The 17,945-nt window shown below is 42.4% G+C and overlaps 1 protein-coding gene across 2 annotated transcripts in view; it reads left to right on the top strand.

Moving 5' to 3' along the window:
• DSCAM (DS cell adhesion molecule) overlaps positions 1 to 17,945 on the top strand; it is a 729,459-nt gene that overhangs the window by 667,437 nt on the left and 44,077 nt on the right. The window contains exons 21-27 of one of the 2 annotated variants that reach the window (XM_038581531.1): positions 101 to 254; positions 2,726 to 2,843; positions 4,144 to 4,307; positions 5,942 to 6,040; positions 9,582 to 9,770; positions 10,989 to 11,279; positions 14,705 to 14,881. In XM_038581531.1, the coding sequence (XP_038437459.1) occupies positions 101 to 254; positions 2,726 to 2,843; positions 4,144 to 4,307; positions 5,942 to 6,040; positions 9,582 to 9,770; positions 10,989 to 11,279; positions 14,705 to 14,881 (1,192 nt within the window). Of the gene's footprint in view, positions 1 to 100; positions 255 to 2,725; positions 2,844 to 4,139; positions 4,308 to 5,941; positions 6,041 to 9,581; positions 9,771 to 10,988; positions 11,280 to 14,704; positions 14,882 to 17,945 lie in introns of those variants that run through there. The other variant, XM_038581532.1, reaches the window with a different exon arrangement.

Raw genomic sequence — 17,945 nt, 5'->3', positions numbered from 1 at the left:
TTTCTTTTGGTAGATAATATGTTAATAACTGTGCCTTTAGGAAATCCATGTGTGCCATTTACCTCCTTGAATGTGGGAACATTTATGTCTCCTCTCACAGGTGATCAGCGAGTTTGAAGCCTCTCCTGACTCATTTTCCTACAGAATTCCCAACCTGAGTCGGAACCGTCAGTACAGCGTCTGGGTGGTAGCTGTGACTTCGGCTGGGAGAGGCAACAGCAGTGAAATCATCATGGTGGAGCCATTAGCTAAAGGTGTGCCACTGTAGTAAAGACCTCATTTCCCACTCTAATTGGACTGTGTTTAAATCCCTATTCTACCAGAAATAAAGCTTACAATGCCCTAAAAATCACTAGAAAATCAGAACATCACGTGTTATCACATTTCAGCTTAAGAAATAAGGTTGCTGCTAGTTAGCACTGGGCTTTTATGCAAATCAGAAAAGAATCCTTCTAGAAGTGAACATAGCACTGAGAGTGAGTGGCTTTACAACTCAAAGTGTCTTAAGGAAAGTGAGGAAAAAGAGCCTCCACTCACCCCTTGGGTGGGTGAAAATCACTACATACCAACTTCCCAAGGAAATTCTACTTTCATCAAAAGCAATCATCATACTTCTTAAAGAGGAAGTGCTTATTTTAGGGTCTGTGGAATTTGGAAATTTATGAATATAAGAAAATCTTTGGCTCTTCTTCCATTGATGGAATGCTATAAAAAAAAAGACCTTAATTAACAGTGGGAAGTCAAAGTCACCAAAGAATAAAAGTTCCCAAAAATTAATGTTGAATCAGCACACTGAAATGTTATACTGGTCCTAAAAAGCACGTATAGGCACAGAATATTCTTATTCTACTTCTGTTAATTGCTACCACCCAGTGTTTAGGGTACCACTAAATTACCAGTTTTCACTAGTAAATATACTAACATCATAATTCCAGGCCAGCAGGAGATGCCTCCTGATTTTGGAATACACCACATTGGCAATTGGTTACTAACAAGGCTGCTAGGTGCCTAAAAGAGAAAAGAGAACATTCCAAGATTGCAATTTTACCTCTAAGAGATCTTGATAACATGCTTATTAATGTGATAATTATGAAAAGGTCAGAATACAATAGTGAGGGAGAAAAAGAGAATGCTGTCACATTTTTTTTACAAAATTGCAGATAAAAAGTAAATATGTTGTTGGCAAGGAAAACAAATTCATGGATTTTTTTTTTGTTTATTGGGGCTCTTTGATTATGATATCCAGCCACCCTGAACACACACTCTCACATTTAGAAAGCAGTGATTATCAATGAGTATAAGGATTGTATCATGGGATCAAAGCAAACCAGCAGCATGAGATGCAGGGTTAGGCAATAGCTTTACCTCGTCTCTACTTCTGTGTGTTGAGTGTCAGGCAGGCAGTTGGGAAAGTCATTTTTCTCAAGAGACCTCCAGCAGGAGTCAGATATGGAGAGGGGTCAGCACCCAGATACCCATCTGGGAAGAACCCACCTGGGAAATAGAGTCAAGTCCTTGAGTAGTTTTGAGGAGTATCAGCTTGCTCTGGGGAGGGAGAAGCACATGTTGCTGGTTTGCTTTGATCCCATGATACAATCCTTATGCTCATTGATAATCATTGCTTTCTAAATGTGAGAGTGTGTGTTCAGGGTGGCTGGATATCATAATCAAAGAGTCCAATAAACAAAAAAAGATCCGTGAATTTATTTAACTTGCCAACAATATATTTACTTTTTATCTGCATTTGTGTTTAAAACTGTGACAGCATTCTCTTTTCCCCCCTCACTATTGTATTCTGACCTTTTCTTAATTATCACATTAATAAGCATGTTATCAAGATCTCTTAGAGGTAAAATTGCAATCTTGGAATGTGATGTCTATGACTGCATCTGGCCTGGCTACGCTTTCAGAGGGAATGTCCCAGAAGACAGTATCCCAATGTATGGCAAAGGTGGGGCACATTGCTTTGCCTCTGGAGGACTTGTGTCTTGGTGTCAGCTTTTATGTCTCCCTTAAGAAGGTAGCTCTAAGAACCTGTCAGTTCCAGGCCTCTCAGTCTTCAAGGAGAACCCTGCTGACAAAGGTCCACCTGGGCTTTTTCCTCTCTGCTCCTGCTACTTTGGGACTGTGCTGATGTCACATGTCTCAGGCCAATGCTCCTGTTGGAGTATCTGAATCTCTATCCCAAGCAAACAGTTGCTTCAGAAGAAGCTGTTCAGAAAACATTCATTTTTTCTTAACATTTGTGCTGAAGATCAAGTTAATTCAATAAAGTCAGGAAAGTTCCACAAAATTGATAAATAGAAGCTGTTCCTGTTTTACTTCTCCATCTTTTGGGGCTTTATACTTTGTGTAGTCTATTCTCTCAGATATTAAAAGTATATTTTAATGTGTGATTTTTGGAGTTAAGATAAATTGCTTAATAAAGTGCTCTGACAAATAATTGGGCTCATAGAAAACACAGCTTGGGGCTGCTAGGCTTATGAAAACCCAAATATTTAATTTGGGCTCCTCAAGTTTAGTCAAAAGATGGGGGAAATGCCACAATAGAAATTTTCAGCTATTTGTATGTTCTTAACAAATAAACCTCTTTTACATATATCATTATTTGGCTATGCTGCATTCACCCTTTTTGGGAGTGTTACTATATGGGGGAAGGTCATTTTGGCTTTTGTATAGATGAGGCTGTGGCATAATTGGGTTTCTGCTGTGTTTGGTGCCCCAGCTCCTGCACGAATCCTGACCTTCAGTGGCACAGTGACTACTCCATGGATGAAGGACATCGCCTTGCCTTGTAAAGCTGTTGGGGACCCTTCTCCTGCAGTAAAGTGGATGAAAGACAGGTAACCAGTAACCTAATGTATGCCTTTAGTGAAACTCTAGAGATTACATCAGACATACCAAGTTGGGTCTAGTGGTCTAATTTTCTATCCATTGACACTCATGAAAATTCCAGGAAACACCAAATCTTCTGAGATGGAAGAGGAGGTGTGGGCATGGAGTAGGATCTTGACTTTAGCACTAAAAAGGTCTGGCATTTTGTGTCAATCTTCCATAAATTCAGATCCTTTAAGTTCAACAGAACGCTTGCAAGGAAAATAGTCTGACCAATCCAATCATCTCTGTACTTTATCATGTGAATTTCCCATATAACTGAGATAAAGAAGGCCAATGTCACCTGAGACCTGACAACTATCTTTCTCCTTCTAAGATAATGGTTCAACCAACCCTACCTCAAATGCTCTGAGAAATAATGTCAAGAAATGGAATGCATTAGGACTTTGCTAACATAAAATCTGGTTTTGCATACTCAATAGTAATTATTAGAATAATCGCAGCCAAGATAGGAGGCAGAAAGTGGGTGAGATGTATTCTGTCCTATAACTTTTCTAAGTGCTTTCTCTATGTTCAGAGGAAGAAATTAGGATATAAATTAAGGGCTGACAATTCACTAATGAGCATGGAGATTTGATATAAAATGGTTTCAGAGGAGTGCCTATTTTAAACAAAAGCCCTTAAAAGACATAAACTATTGAAATAACAGTCTTGGTCCAGGGACCACTTTTCTCCTCTTTTAAAATCAGTTTATCCAAAGAAATAAATAAGCTCCCAAGGTCAGGCATCCTGCCTAATGTGGGGATGGCTGGACAGTTGCCACCATGGCTGCAGTTACAATGGCGAGGGAACTCTTTTTATTCTAGGACCAACTCATCACCCTCTTGAGAGACCATGGTTCATGGGGTCAAAATCATTAACAACTGTAGATCTAAGCAAGTCTACAGGAGATTCCCACATTTAGTTGTCCCTATGTGATTGTGTCAAAATGGCACTTCTGTCCCAGAAGGAATTCCCAAGAGGAAGTGGTTGGTGCCTATATGGTGGAGGAGGGAGAGGCCCATTCAGCATGTGACGAACATTGCCATATGTGAGAGCCAGAATCCAAGCCCCTGGCACAAATCTACCCTCCACATGGCGTGTTTTACAATGAATGAAATTCAGCTATTTGATTGTTTTTGTCATGTAATCACAATTTAGTTCCAAATGTGTTGTTTACCTCAGAGAGAGTCTTTATGCTTTTCCCCAGCCTCAGCTAATTTGGATTGTAATTTCTTTAATCTGTGCCCTTTTCTTCCTGTGAGGTAGTAACGGGACACCCAGCCTAGTAACGATTGATGGGCGGAGGAGCATCTTCAGCAACGGGAGCTTCATTATCCGTACAGTGAAGGCGGAAGATTCTGGCTATTATAGCTGCATTGCCAATAACAACTGGGGATCTGATGAAATTATTTTAAATTTACAAGTACAAGGTACAATAATTGGGGACTCTTCTTAATGATATTTTTATATGCATGCCTATATGCAAAGAGTAAAATTGAACAAATTTAAAAATCAGCCTTTCTAAAGAGCTAATTGCTATTTTCATATTACAAAAAAAAACATGTTCATTTCAGAAAATGTAACGCAGCAAATCAAAAAACATTCATAATCCGAAAGATAACACTATTCATATTTTTGTGCATAGAGAGCCTAGTCTCATTTTTCTTTATGTGTGCATCGCTAAGTTCTTGATAATTTCAGCTAATTGCACGGTTTAGTCTACATATGTGTCAGTAGAACCCAGAAAACACACACACAAAAAAAATTAGTCTGAACTGAAGTCTGTTATCTGCTGAGTAACTAAACTTTTATATGTAATGTACATTAAGAGGTCATCAGATGAAAATCTAAGCATATTGCTATAACAATTAGTTGAATCTTTAATACAGCATATGTGGTTTTTTCTTGATATCAAACAGAAAAAGCACGTGACAAATTCAAGATAATTAAATTAAAATTGTACCTAAAATCCCAAATGACCATTGAGCGGGTTCATGTTTGGGTGCACAGCCATATTTTATTAGTAGAAAAATCAAAGGGTATGTATGCTTCTTTGGACTTAAGTGTTGTCACATTAATAAATCAGAGAGAGTAAAAATAAAATTGGTATTGCGAGGGAAGAGGAGGAGAACAACCATATTTTTTAAAAAATAATGCAATATTGGTCTGAAATTCCAAGTAAATTGGAGTCGAGGGAATTCCATTGTGTTTCAGAAAATTGGCATGATATTGTGACTCTAACAGACAGGTCAGGTTTTCCCACCTTTGGGTTAATATATATGGGCCTTTCTCAGAGGAAAAGAGATGAGCATTTTATGGGAAGTTTCTATACAATTTGGATAACCTGATTCTGAAATCCTTCAATGTTTCTGTCCTCGGTTCTGATCCAAAATAATATTGAGCCCCATTAGTTAGAAGTATGTATTCTTCAAAACCTCATATGAGTGTGCAAGTTCACGTGCAGACACCCAATGGCACACCTTTGATTTTCAGAGCTGTGTGTAGGTGTGTGTGTGTATGTGTTGCATCTTGGGGGAGTAGCTTAAAAAGTGAAAATTTTTGCTATTCTTTTTCCCACTAGCCACTGTGCCCTCCCCCACTCCCCCTCCCTTAAATTTCCCTCACCCAGTCTTCCCTCCCCTACTCTCTCCTCCCCCTTCGCATCCCTGGGAACAGAACAGCTAAGTGGATGCCATTTATCTTTTTCCCTTGGATCATGGCTGAAATTCAGAGCAATGCACACATCCTCAGTAAGCGTAAAGAAGATTTCAATCAGTGATGAACGACTCAGAAATTCAAGGAATCAGTGAGGAAATGAGTTAGACATAAATCCAAGGAGAAATGCAGTTGAATTTTCATTAAATAATAGACTCACTCTGCTCTGTCTCTTTAACCAAGGACCTCAACTAAATAGACATTTTGACAGAAGTGAATTGCATATTTTGGCAACCTAAAACACTTATTTAATAAATGGCTGTTAAAAATGATTTGGTAAATGGCTGTTAAGGCAGATTAAAGATGTGAAAAACTAATTCTTGTTTTCTAAAAACTGTTTCCTATCTAGTTCCACCCGATCAGCCTCGGCTTACAGTGTCCAAAACAACATCTTCTTCCATCACGCTCTCATGGCTCCCTGGAGACAACGGGGGCAGTTCTATCAGAGGTAATGAGCAATAGGTGCCCACAGTAGTTGATTGTCACTATCCTCAGGCTGAGAAGTGACACATCTCCATCAAGTAATTGTTATGTGTCAATTATAATTAATGGTCCCACCACCTAAACAGCAAGCCACGCGTCTATTTTTATGGTATTTTACCGAAACCCATCATTCATCCAAGGCATCCCATTCACAAAATTACCATTGTGCATCCAACCCGAGAGGAAGATTAATGAAGGCAGGAAAGAAAGAATTTGGTAACCTCCCTCCCCCAAGATTCTTCTTCCCCATGTTGTCAACACTCCATCATTCATTCACTCCTTTACTCAATCACTCATTTGAATAATTAATAATTACTAATTTAATTAGTAATTAAGCAGTTACTGTTATAATTTTTAAAGCACAAAAAGATGGAGAACCTAGAGTTTAGGTGAGAAATGATCCATTTGTACAAAGCTTTTGAAAGTAGTCCATAGCAGAAAAGAATAAAGGAAGTCTGTTCTGAGGAATGAGATAGCATGATAATTCTGCATAGAGTTGGAGCAAGCTGTGGCCACAGGAAAGGGAGAGAATCCAGAGCAACAGACAAAAGATGCACATTATATGGTCTCATTCATTTGGGGAATATAAAAATAGTGAAAGGAAGTAAAGGGAAAGGAGAGGAAATGAGTGAAAATATCAGTGAGGGTGACAAAGCATGAGAGACACCTAACTCTGGGAAATGAGCAAGGGGTAGTGCAAGGGGAAGTGGGTGGGGGGTTGGGATGACTGGGTGATGGACACTGAGGGGGGCACTGGGCAGGATGAGCACTGGGCAGGATGAGCACTGGGTGTTATGCTATATGTTGGCAAATTGAACTCCAATTTAAAAAAGTAAAATAAATTAAAAAAAAAAAAGAGTTGGGGATGGGGGCTTGGTCCTAGAGCATGGGCGGGGAATTCCAAAGAGAGAGGACATTCCTTCTTCTGAGTGAGGAGGGTGATAGACAACCAGAAATAGCGAGCCATTTCAGGGTGAAGCCAGCAGTGTGCTGGAGCCAGCTCCTTCCAGCTCATGAGAGCAAACTGTCCTATCTCTTCCCCGCCTTAAACTCAGTGACTGCACCCAGGCTAGGGATTGTCACACACACCAAAAATCAGAAATGCTACTGGTCAGGGCTCTTTTTTATTTAAGATTTTATTTATTTATTTATTTATTTATTTATTTATTTATTTACTTAAGAGGGAGAGAGAGAGAAAGCAGGGAGGAGAAGCAGAGGAAAAGGGAGAAGCAGACTCCCCTCTGAGCAGGGAGCCCAATGGAGGATTCAATCCCAGAACCCTGAGATCATGACCTGACCTGAAGGCAGACACTTAACTAACTAAGCCACCCAGGCACCTCTCTACTTTTTTTTTTTTTTTAACAATCAGTTGGTGAATATTTATTACCCTTCACTGAGTAAATGGGAGGATGTTCCCTTTTTGGGAAGGGGGAGAGAAAAAGGCGAGATTATATTTTTAAATAATTGGCTGACTTGAGGTGAAATTATGCTTGTAGTTTTGAGGAATATGGGGAAGATTTGTAACAGCTACCGTGTGAAATGCACAGGGAGTCATTAATAGAGGAAAAAAGTCATTGCCAAGAGGGAGCGAGGCCCCAGCTGCATATAAATTGCCTAAATTGTGGTCACAGTTTTCCCAGTTTAATGACTTTGTCAAGTAGTGCCAGACACCTGGAAGAAAAAGTGAATCACAGGTTACCAGAGCCGGTGACTGGAAGAATAAGTGTGGCCAAAGTCAGAGGAGTGAGTGAAAATAGGCTCCTGGTGGAAATGGTTTACAGAAGGTTCTAGGCTGGTTAGAGAACATCGTTATGGAAAAAAAAAAAAATGGGGCATTGAGGGGAGAGTTAGAGGGACTCTAGGACTTCAGGCTCAAATGAAATAAAGTTTTGGTTCTGTAAGTATGAGAGCCTGGGAGAGGTGGTACAGGAAGTGTCAGAGCAGAAGGTCATGAAGGTGAAGCCAATTTTAGTAATGAAGGGTTTCTAAGCAAAGACAATCCCCTGATTGTCCCTGAAACACAATGGTAGCCAAAGCTGTTGGCATGGGGTCTCCTATTGCCAAGGGTTAGAGGAGCTTCCCAGATGTGATTTGGGTGGAGGAAATTAGAAGGAAAGTGTTCTTCCCCATGACATTCAGAGCAGCAGGGAGGTGGTTTGGGCAGAGCTGGAGTTGAAGCCAGGAGATGACATGGGAGCATGGAGAACACAGATCCGTCACCCATCTGTCAGGTGCTGTAGGAGCTTTGAGACGTGCAGATCAGGAATGCTCAAAGAGAAAATGAGTCTCGGAAAGGAGGAGGGACCCCAAGGCAGCAGAGGCCCAGAGGGGAGGGAAGGAGTAAAGAGTAGGGAAGATGTGGACCCTGACCACAGAAGAGGAATCAAGGACAGATGACCTCCATGTGAGAGGTCCGCAAAACACTTGATGCTGCCTGTGTGGGCTTGGGAGTCTCTGCAGTGCTTTGCCCATGTCAAAAATGGAGCCCGGAGGATAGCAGTCCACTCAGGGGTGGGGGGGGGGGGTTGAGGACACCATGCACCAGGCAGGCTGGTCCTTGATTGCCTGGGTGTGAATGTGGAGGAGACAGGGACGGAGAAAACAGGACCTGTTTGCCCCCCAGGAAGTGATTGGGGTAACAGGATGATGGCCATAACAAGGAGGAATGTCTCAATGATCACAAGGGCCAAGAGTGCTGGCTTCAGTTTCTGAAGGTGGGGTTTGAATCTCACTTACTTTAGCGGGCCGTCAAATGGTCACCTAACCTCTCTGGACCTCAGTGTCTTGCTCTGTGCTGTGGGGATAAAAATCACTATCTTCTAGGGTTATGTGAAGTAATGAACCTAGTGGGCTGAGGACGGTGCTTGGCACATGGTGAACACTCAGGAAATGGACAGTTAATGTTCATGCTAGTGGAAGTACAGGTGGTAGTGGTCATGTACAGAAATGAATTTTTGGAGGGATTTTTCAGACAAAGGAGAGGCCAGGTCACCATGGAAATGTTGGAATGAATACAGGATTTAGAGCCAGTTCCCTTGGTGATTATGGCCTGGGTGGGGGGTTGTTGAGGAGATTCCTACCCCCTTGATAACATACCCCTTTTCTGGAGCTTTAGTTCTCTTAAATGTAAGTCAGCTTCAGAGCATGCTGATACCCAAGGATTCAGGCATGTGTTCCCTGAGGGCCAATATCTAGAGACCTAGTGTCCATTCCCTGCTGCTTGCTACACCCTTTAAAAGGAAATGGGGAGAAAGTGGTTTTATTTTCACCACACCAATTAGCAATACACCATAGTAATGTCTGGTGTGGCCTAAATACTAATCAAAACATCATCATAGCCCTCCTCCCAGCCTGGGTTCAATTTCCTGGCATCAGGGAGACTTTAACTGTTTTCTTCCAAAGATGCATGAGTGCTGAGAACTCTCATCCCCTACAAAATACAAACGTCCACCAACTTTTAGTAGAAAGGAAATAAGACTCTTTCAAATATGTCTTGTGCTCTGTAGGATACATATTGCAGTACTCCGAGGATAACAGTGAGCAGTGGGGAAGTTTTCCAATCAGCCCAAGTGAACGTTCTTACCGCTTGGAAAATCTGAAGTGTGGTACTTGGTATAAGTTCACTCTTACTGCCCAAAATGGAGTGGGACCGGGACGCATAAGTGAAATCATAGAAGCAAAAACATTGGGGAAAGGTATGTGTGCTTCCTGGTGTCTACATTTCCTCTACTTTCCAGATTTAATTTGGGGACTGGAACCACAGAAGATGTCATTATATTTGCATGTTTGTTTGTGAGTTTGAACTTTGTTATTCCCAAAACGGGTTTAGAAGTGTTGCGGTGCAATGAGAGGAATGGCCCATCTTCACAGAATATCCTGATTCCCTTCCTTCGTTATCTCACCTGCTGTGAAAAAGACAAGTGCCATTTGCAAATCAAGGGTTTCAGTGCCAACATAAAGTGCCCCAGCTGGGTCACCATGAAATATGACATTTACCCCTCACCTTCTTCTACTGTGATCTTCCCCCTCTCCGTCGCCCGATGCCCCCTCTATCCATAACTCGCATTTTGCCTCCAAGGCCCCACTTTTCAGGTGAGAAGTGACTGATATAGACTGTTGACTTTTAATGTGAATTGATTTTTAATCTGAAACATGAATATTTGAGGAGATGAACCACTGGGGATGGAGGGATCAGGTGCTCAGCAGTGAAATTGTAGTCTGGGGACACCAATAAGGGGAGGAGCACAGTGGCACAGAAGAGTGAGTGAGGCAGTGAAGAGAGGGTCTTTGGAACTTCCTTCTCATGTCTGACTCTCATCGAGTGCATGGAGCCACACTGGATAGCAGCAAAGAGTGAGAGATGGGAAGGCAAAGGTGCTACCTGGACCTGGCACCTGAGTTTTGGATAAGATGCAGCAAGGCTTCAGAGGATGAGGGATTTATTTATGCAGAAGTATGTCCACTAGATCCCTGGGTTCCAGTAGGAATTGTTTAGATAGCAAGGGACACCCGTTGGTACTTCCCAAATCCAACTAGGCTATTCTTGAGTCAGGTCCATCCACCCCAGAGTGGAAACAGGTCAGCTCAGCACACAGCACTGGTTCCTTCAGAACCACTCAAGGAAATGCATACATGAAAGTAGCACTGTTCTTCAAGAGCTCTGACATACACAAAGATAGCCTCTACCCACCCAGTTTTCCCTCTAGTACCTACGTAGGGAGATAGTTGGAGATTGCCCATTGGTTTATAGGTCCCAATAAATAGTGGACAAATTGGGAGTTGTCTATGACCAAGACTTGGACTGAGCTCCTTACCCAGGTGGGGAAAGCAGCCAAAGAGGAAATGTGTGACTATGCAGATGGCCTTCATTTGTGTATCCCATGAGCTGACCTCCACTGTGCACTCTCCTACAGAGCCCCAATTTTCAAAGGAGCAAGAACTCTTTGCCAGCATCAACACCACGCGCGTGAGGCTGAACCTCATTGGCTGGAATGATGGCGGCTGTCCCATCACCTCCTTCACACTGGAGTACAGACCCTTTGGGACCACAGTCTGGACCACAGCTCAGCGGACCTCTCTTTCCAAGTCGTACATTTTGTACGACCTGCAAGAAGCCACGTGGTATGAGCTACAGATGAGGGTGTGCAACAGTGCCGGCTGTGCAGAGAAGCAGGCCAACTTCGCCACGCTGAACTACGATGGCAGTAAGCTGGCTGGCTTTATGGCCCTCCTCTTTGTGTCACAGGACATGTGCATGTGCTTACTGTCCCTTTCCCATGCAACATTCATCCTTGGCACAGAGTGACCAGTGCTCACAGATCCCTTTAGGCTTCGGGGCCATTCAGTCGGCTCCCTGTGGGGCTCCCTAGTTCACGGTGTTCCCGAGACCATGGCTCTGTTCCAGAAATACGGAACTGAGGGCTAATGGGAATCTCCTTAGGGATTCTTGGTGCAGAAGTGGTTTCTCTTTGGGCTGAAGGATTCTTTACCTTCACTTACCAAACATGTGCTTCTGTGCATTTGTCAATGACTATGTGCTAACACTGCTTTTGTTGTCTCCCTACCCATTCCCCACCCCATCCCAACCCACATAACTCTGCCTTTGCTCTCATTTAGCCCTTAGACTGCATGTGCCAAAACAGTCTTCATGGTAAAGGAGCTTATGGCAGTCCCTAAGCAGAAATGCAGGCACTGATGAAAGCGGTATATCATAGGATATTAGCATGTGTCCCACCCCACACACACATGCACATGCAATTTGCATGGACTTTCTGAAAACCAGGCAAGGTATCTTGTGATGGTTGGTGAACCAAAAATAAATGATACAGATTTTTATCCTTTTTTTTTCTACAACTTGTATCAAAGGCTATTTATTGATATCTGAACAAATGTCCAGCCCAGTGAGGTGAAAGATAGTGGGTCATTGATGGTTATGCAGTTAGGGAACTTTAGAAAGTCTCAAACAGCATGTTGGTGCTGATTTCTACAGCTTTGCAGTGACTTTGACTCAGGGAAAAGCAGTGATTGAGTTAGCTGCTCAAACACAAGGTAAGACCCACTACAGTTCATCAGGATATTGGGAGCGCCTGGCTTAGTTAGCATCCCCCACCCCTCCGAGTCTTCTGGCCAATGCCATTGATCAGGTCAGACCACAGTGTTGGATGGCTTTAGCCCAGGAAGTGTGTACCTGAGCAAACACCACCCATACTTTATTCATCATCAGTAGGCAGGCTAAAGGGTCTTCCCTCTTCTGCCTGTATGTATTTGGGATCTTGCTTAATTAAAGCTCCAGCAAGAACCTCCTTGGAGCACAGGTTTTACAATCCTAACAAGAATATCCATGAACCCAAGAACTCTCATAAACAACTAAAGGAAGCTAACCAGGTGATGTTGACTGGGATCCTCATTTGGTCATTTTCTCCTAGACTGTCATGGATGACCCAGAATGAGTTCTTTCTGCTCTGGCACACTGGAAACCCACTCCTAAGTTTCCTGTCCAGGGCCATGTCACCACAAAGTCTTCCCCAGCCAACACCCTATCTGGCCTCCAGCATTTCAGGCCTGGGGCACATGAAAGTAGGAAGGGCCTTAGGTGGAAGCCTTCCTGGTATTGGTTACTCCAGCCTGGGGTTCTGCAACTGCAGTGTACTCTGCGCCATGGCTCTGGAATGGCTAGCTCAGCAACTGGATTGTAACCCTTCTGCTCAAGAGCTGATGCTCTTCGTGGGCCACCTCTAACTTTCTAGCCCTCAGTTGCAAGTAATGTCATTCAAGGGTGTCCCAACCCCAAGTACCAACCATAGTCAGAGTAGCCCTTCCCCGTGGCTTTCTCCTCCAACATGATTTAATTCTTTGATCTTATGAAATAAAGGACTTTGATTTACCAAACTTTACTTTGCATTTAAGAGTTCCCCCAAAGTCCTCTGCTAGCAGGTACATATTCGGGCAGAAAGCATATTTCTTACTTTAGCTTATTGGCTTACATTAATTGACTTACAATAATCACATGCTGGCATGTAGCTTCTCTATAATCTGTGTAGGTGCCAGAGCACTGGGCTTCACTGTGCATATTGATGATATGGTCATGCTAATCTTTTAATGAGAAATCACTCACAGGCAAAATTTGAAACTGTAATTCAAACTTACAAAGCACTCTGCAGAATTTAAGTGCTTGTCTTCTAAAAAAAAAAGGAAAAAAGAAAAAAATGATGCTCTCATTTTATCCTGGATCTTAGGTTATAATCATGCAAAAGTTTTGTGAGCTACATTTAAATTTCTGAAATCTGAAATGATTTTATTACACTAGGATATAAAAATACATATTTGCATTTTCATTGAAAAGGATTGTGGATTTCTTGGAACTGATCTCATAGATATATAGCTTTAATATCTCTTTTATCATATCTGACTGAAGATTTTTCTTTCATTTTGGGAGAAACAAACATTGACAGCCTCACACCTATACCAGTCAGGTCTCAGATTCTTCTGTGTCTTTGACTCTTTCTTCTGCCATTTCCTTGGCAAAATGTTTGCATGCATCCTTGTGTTGCCTTGGTTTTGCAGACCAGCTTCACCTGCATCTCCTTATGTGGGTTCTGAGCAACCACAGACATGGTTTCCAGCTGAAAACACTGCACAGTTCAAAGAACACTTTTCTTGGCCTGGGCAGATAACATAGGGCACTGGGATTCTATTATCCCTGCTCTACTTACTAACTGCAGGATAAAGACCATTTTTGCTCAGGGGGGAAATTGTATTATTTTTGCATTATTTTTCCTAAACCACTGACTTCCTGGCCCTTGTTTTACATGAAAAATATAGTGAGATGGAGCTTCTTACATAATGGAAGGTGCCAATATGCGTGCCCCATAAAAGTGTGGATGCATGTTTGAATCTCTGTGCCCATTATATTCAGCCTCTGCATAGACAGCAGCTTCAAATATAGCTCAGAGTCCAGTCTACTTAGGTGTTTCCTTATGATTCTAAATAATCTGAATTTCATAACACTGTATAATAATGCTTGATCGTTAAGGAGTGTGCTTTGGAGACCTAGATGTTTCCTTTTTGAAAATTTATCTTCAGTCTTTACACCCTAAAATGAGAGTTTCTAAAGTAGATAAAAAGCAAGTGAATAACCAAACAGAAAGGGACGTTAGGCTTCTTTAAACCAGTGTATCTGGAACAGTCTCCCTGCAGACTCCTGTCCACTTGCCAGACCTACTGTTCCTTCTTTGATGTGCAGGTTTTTCAAGTAGCCTCTATAAGTTGTACTATAGGTGACAATTCCAGCTAAATGCATGTGGCTTTTTTAAGCACTAGCCTGGACATTGTGCTTTCAAGTGCCTGCACCCAGCAGTACATTGCAAAATGAGTCCCTTTCAAAGAAATGGGCTTCACCCTTTGTGCAGATCGTGATTTGATGTGCTGTCAAGTAAGTTGCAAGTTGGGCAGAGGAGGGGTGTGAGAAAATAAATAAATTAGCAAGGACCTAGATAAAGAACTCCTCTCATTGCTCATCACCCTGGACACCCTTGGATCACACAATGTGCCTCTTGTAACCGTCATCCCTAAAACCTCCGCCATGCTGTCTTCATTAATAGTCATCTAACACCACGGACCCTGCTTTCAGGTACAATCCCTCCACTCATTAAGTCAGTTGTCCAAAGTGAAGAAGGGCTGACAACCAACGAAGGGCTCAAGATGCTGGTGACCATCTCCTGCATCCTGGTGGGGGTCTTGCTGCTGTTTGTGCTCCTGCTCGTGGTACGGAGGAGGAGGCGGGAGCAGAGACTGAAGAGGCTGAGAGGTGAGTGGTGGCCCCACAGTCAACTGCTCGTGCCACCATTGCTGGACAGCCAGCCTGGTGGGAGCTAACCCCCAAGAGAAGGGCTTTTACTCTCCAGGCCAGGTCTTCCAGCTGCCTGACTCTGTGCTGTGCCTTCATCAGGGTCACAGAGCATTAGGGGAAGAGTCACACAGATGCTACTACTCAACACCATCAGAAATTGAGTGAGGGTCAACCTCACACAGGTCTCCTAAATCCTAGACATCGTAGGCAAAGAAAATGATTTTCTCATGGGTTTTCAACCCCCCTCTCTTTAATTCTAACCATTCCAGCAGTGCCATCAATTACGACTTCCTTTAAAAAGATCTATCACATTTGCTGTGGCAATGAGAACTATTTTATTGCCGGGAAGCGGAAATTGAGGGCTTATGGTAAAGCATTGTGAGACAGAAAACACACACTTTCCCAAATTAGAAGTTTGAGCTGAAGCCCAGTGTAAGAGTTTCACTCAAACCATAAAAAAAACCATGGAAGACAAGAGCCTAGGCCAGACGAGAGCCATTGTGAGCAGACACCATTATTATAATGTCCAGCTCTGTGAGGTCCTGGTGACAAAGCTATTTCCAGCTTCTGGCTAGAGCCTTTCCTTGCCTTTGCCCTTGCCCTGCAGTGTGAGGAAAATGAGCTCTTTCCAACATGAAACTCAACGCAGGAAGAGTATTTTTAAGTCTTTTGCTTTTCACCGTCAGGATATTTAACCAAGCCACATTTTTGATAAAATGCACGAACACAATGTTCGCATTTAATCAGTCCAGTGTGGAGTAATGTCATGCAGCATCCTGCATATTCCTCAGAGTTACATCTTAGGGACAAGTTTGAAAGCCCTGTCCCCAGTACTTATCTGGGATATACCCCAGACATTGTGGGGATATTGAAACATTGGCATCTTCTACAAACACTTCAGTTGGCTATAATCTGATTAGAGCAGCAGAACATGCTGATACTTTCTCCTGTCTGCACTTATGGGAAGCATTTCTCTTTATGTGGCCCTAACACATTTTCCTATCAATTTGCTTCCACTTCGCTGACAAATTAAAATATTTGAAGTACATCATGTTCCATCTGTACACGTTAATAGCGCTTCCATTCAAATCTCCTGCAGCCCCATAATTCATATGAGCCATCGATCTCATTGAAATATCCTTCCTAAATCACATTAACCACTTATTTAGTTTTGCAGACTTACCTTAGTAAATCCTATATATTCTAAGCATTATGCTTAGTGCTTGATGTATCAAAATGAAGAGAAAGAACCTTCTGAACTTTAGGTTTAGTGTAGGAGGCAGACACATGAGCATCTACCAGGAAAAGAACAAAAATGTCATGAATGCTAAAATAGGGCTTCAAACAAATCCTACATAAGCACAAAGGAGGGAGCAATTAATCCAAACTGTGGAGAGAAGGGGAGGCCGTCTAAGAGCTATGAAAAAGCAACATATTGCTTAATAAGTTGAGAAATCCAACATAAAGTGAATTGTGTTGGATTACATCCACAAGTGCTCATCACTATAAGGACCAAAGGATGTCCTTATAACTCTTTCAGGGACAACAAAATCCCACATCCAGGTCTTTAGGGGCAAGGGGCAATTTTATTGAGGAGCCAATAACTGACAGACCCAGCAAGGGTCTGTCCTTATTGCGTTTAGACAGCCAGATCTAACTAGCTGCATTTCAAAGGCTATCCAGTTGTTCATAAAACATCGTATAAAATCAGCAGTAATTTTTTATTAATAATTTCCATTTGATCACAAGGGTTTGGCAGCAAATGCATTAAACATGAAGGCACTCTTCCTAGCATTCTACTACCTTCTGCCAAATTCACCGTTCCTCCCCTCACCCTGGCCCTATTGCTTACTCCTTCCTTCCCAGCTATTGTTTGATTTGCCCTACTCTACTTACAACTTAAGCACCTCAGCCTCTAAAGATGCTAAAGATGCTGTTCTTACCAACATAATGCGCTGGACCAATGGCGGGCCCATGGACCCTTTCTTGTCGTTCTTAACCATGTCGGGTGATTCAGTGGTTGCTTTGCAAGCGCTCTGGCCAGAAAATATCCTGGGACTGGCATTATCACTGTGGGCATCTCTACTCCTAGTCACCAGTATTTCAGGGTGAATCTTGATAAAGAAAGCAATACATCACATCAGAGAGCAGGGCCTTTCCCTCCCCAGAAACGGTTTTGTTTTCTTTGTGCATGAGGAAAGACAGATCCGGCACAAAGGTTTCAGCAGGAAGAAAACAAGTACTGTGAGAAAGGGGGCATATTTACGCAAGATGTCAGGGAGCAAAGAGTTCCAGGGAAGTACCTTGCCGGAGTACAGTAGTGTCTGCAGTCTTGCATTTTGTACGTGCTTTGTAAAGGTTGGACAAATGCAGCAAGAATGCAAAGGACCATGAACCCAATTCCACCCTCTTTCTAACAGCAAGTTTTTTTTTAATTTACTTTTTATTGGTGTTCAATTTACTAACATACAGAATAACCCCCAGTGCCCGTCACCCATTCACTCCCACCCCCCGCCCTCCTCCCCTTCTACCACCCCTAGTTCATTTCCCAGAGTTAGCAGTCTTTACGTTCTGTCTCCCTTTCTGATATTTCCCACACATTTCTTCTCCCTTCCCTTATATTCCCTTTCACTATAAGTTTTAATGTGTATGGATCACAGAAGTAAATTTAATTCAACAAGCCATTGTTGATCACCTGCCATGTGCTGGGTATAACAGTTTTTTTTAATTATATATTTTTTTTATTGGAGTTCAATTTGCCAACATATAGCGTAACACCCAGTGCTCATCCCATCAAGTGCCCCCTCAGTGCCCATCACTCAGTCACCCCATCCCCCTGCCTACCTCCCCTTCCACTACCCCTCGTTCATTTCCCAGAGTTAGGAGTCTCTCATGTTCTGTCTCCCTCTATGATATTTCCCACTCATTTTCTCTCCTTTCCCCTATAATCCCTTTCACTATTTTTATATTCCCCAAATGAAAGAGACCATATAATGTTTGTCCTTCTATGACTGACTTACTT

Source organism: Canis lupus, chromosome 31 (genome assembly GCF_011100685.1).
Source record: "Canis lupus familiaris isolate Mischka breed German Shepherd chromosome 31, alternate assembly UU_Cfam_GSD_1.0, whole genome shotgun sequence".
Lineage (NCBI taxonomy): Eukaryota > Metazoa > Chordata > Mammalia > Carnivora > Canidae > Canis > Canis lupus.
The sequence above is the reverse complement of the archived record's forward strand: the minus strand, read 5'-3'. Positions and strand labels throughout refer to the sequence as shown.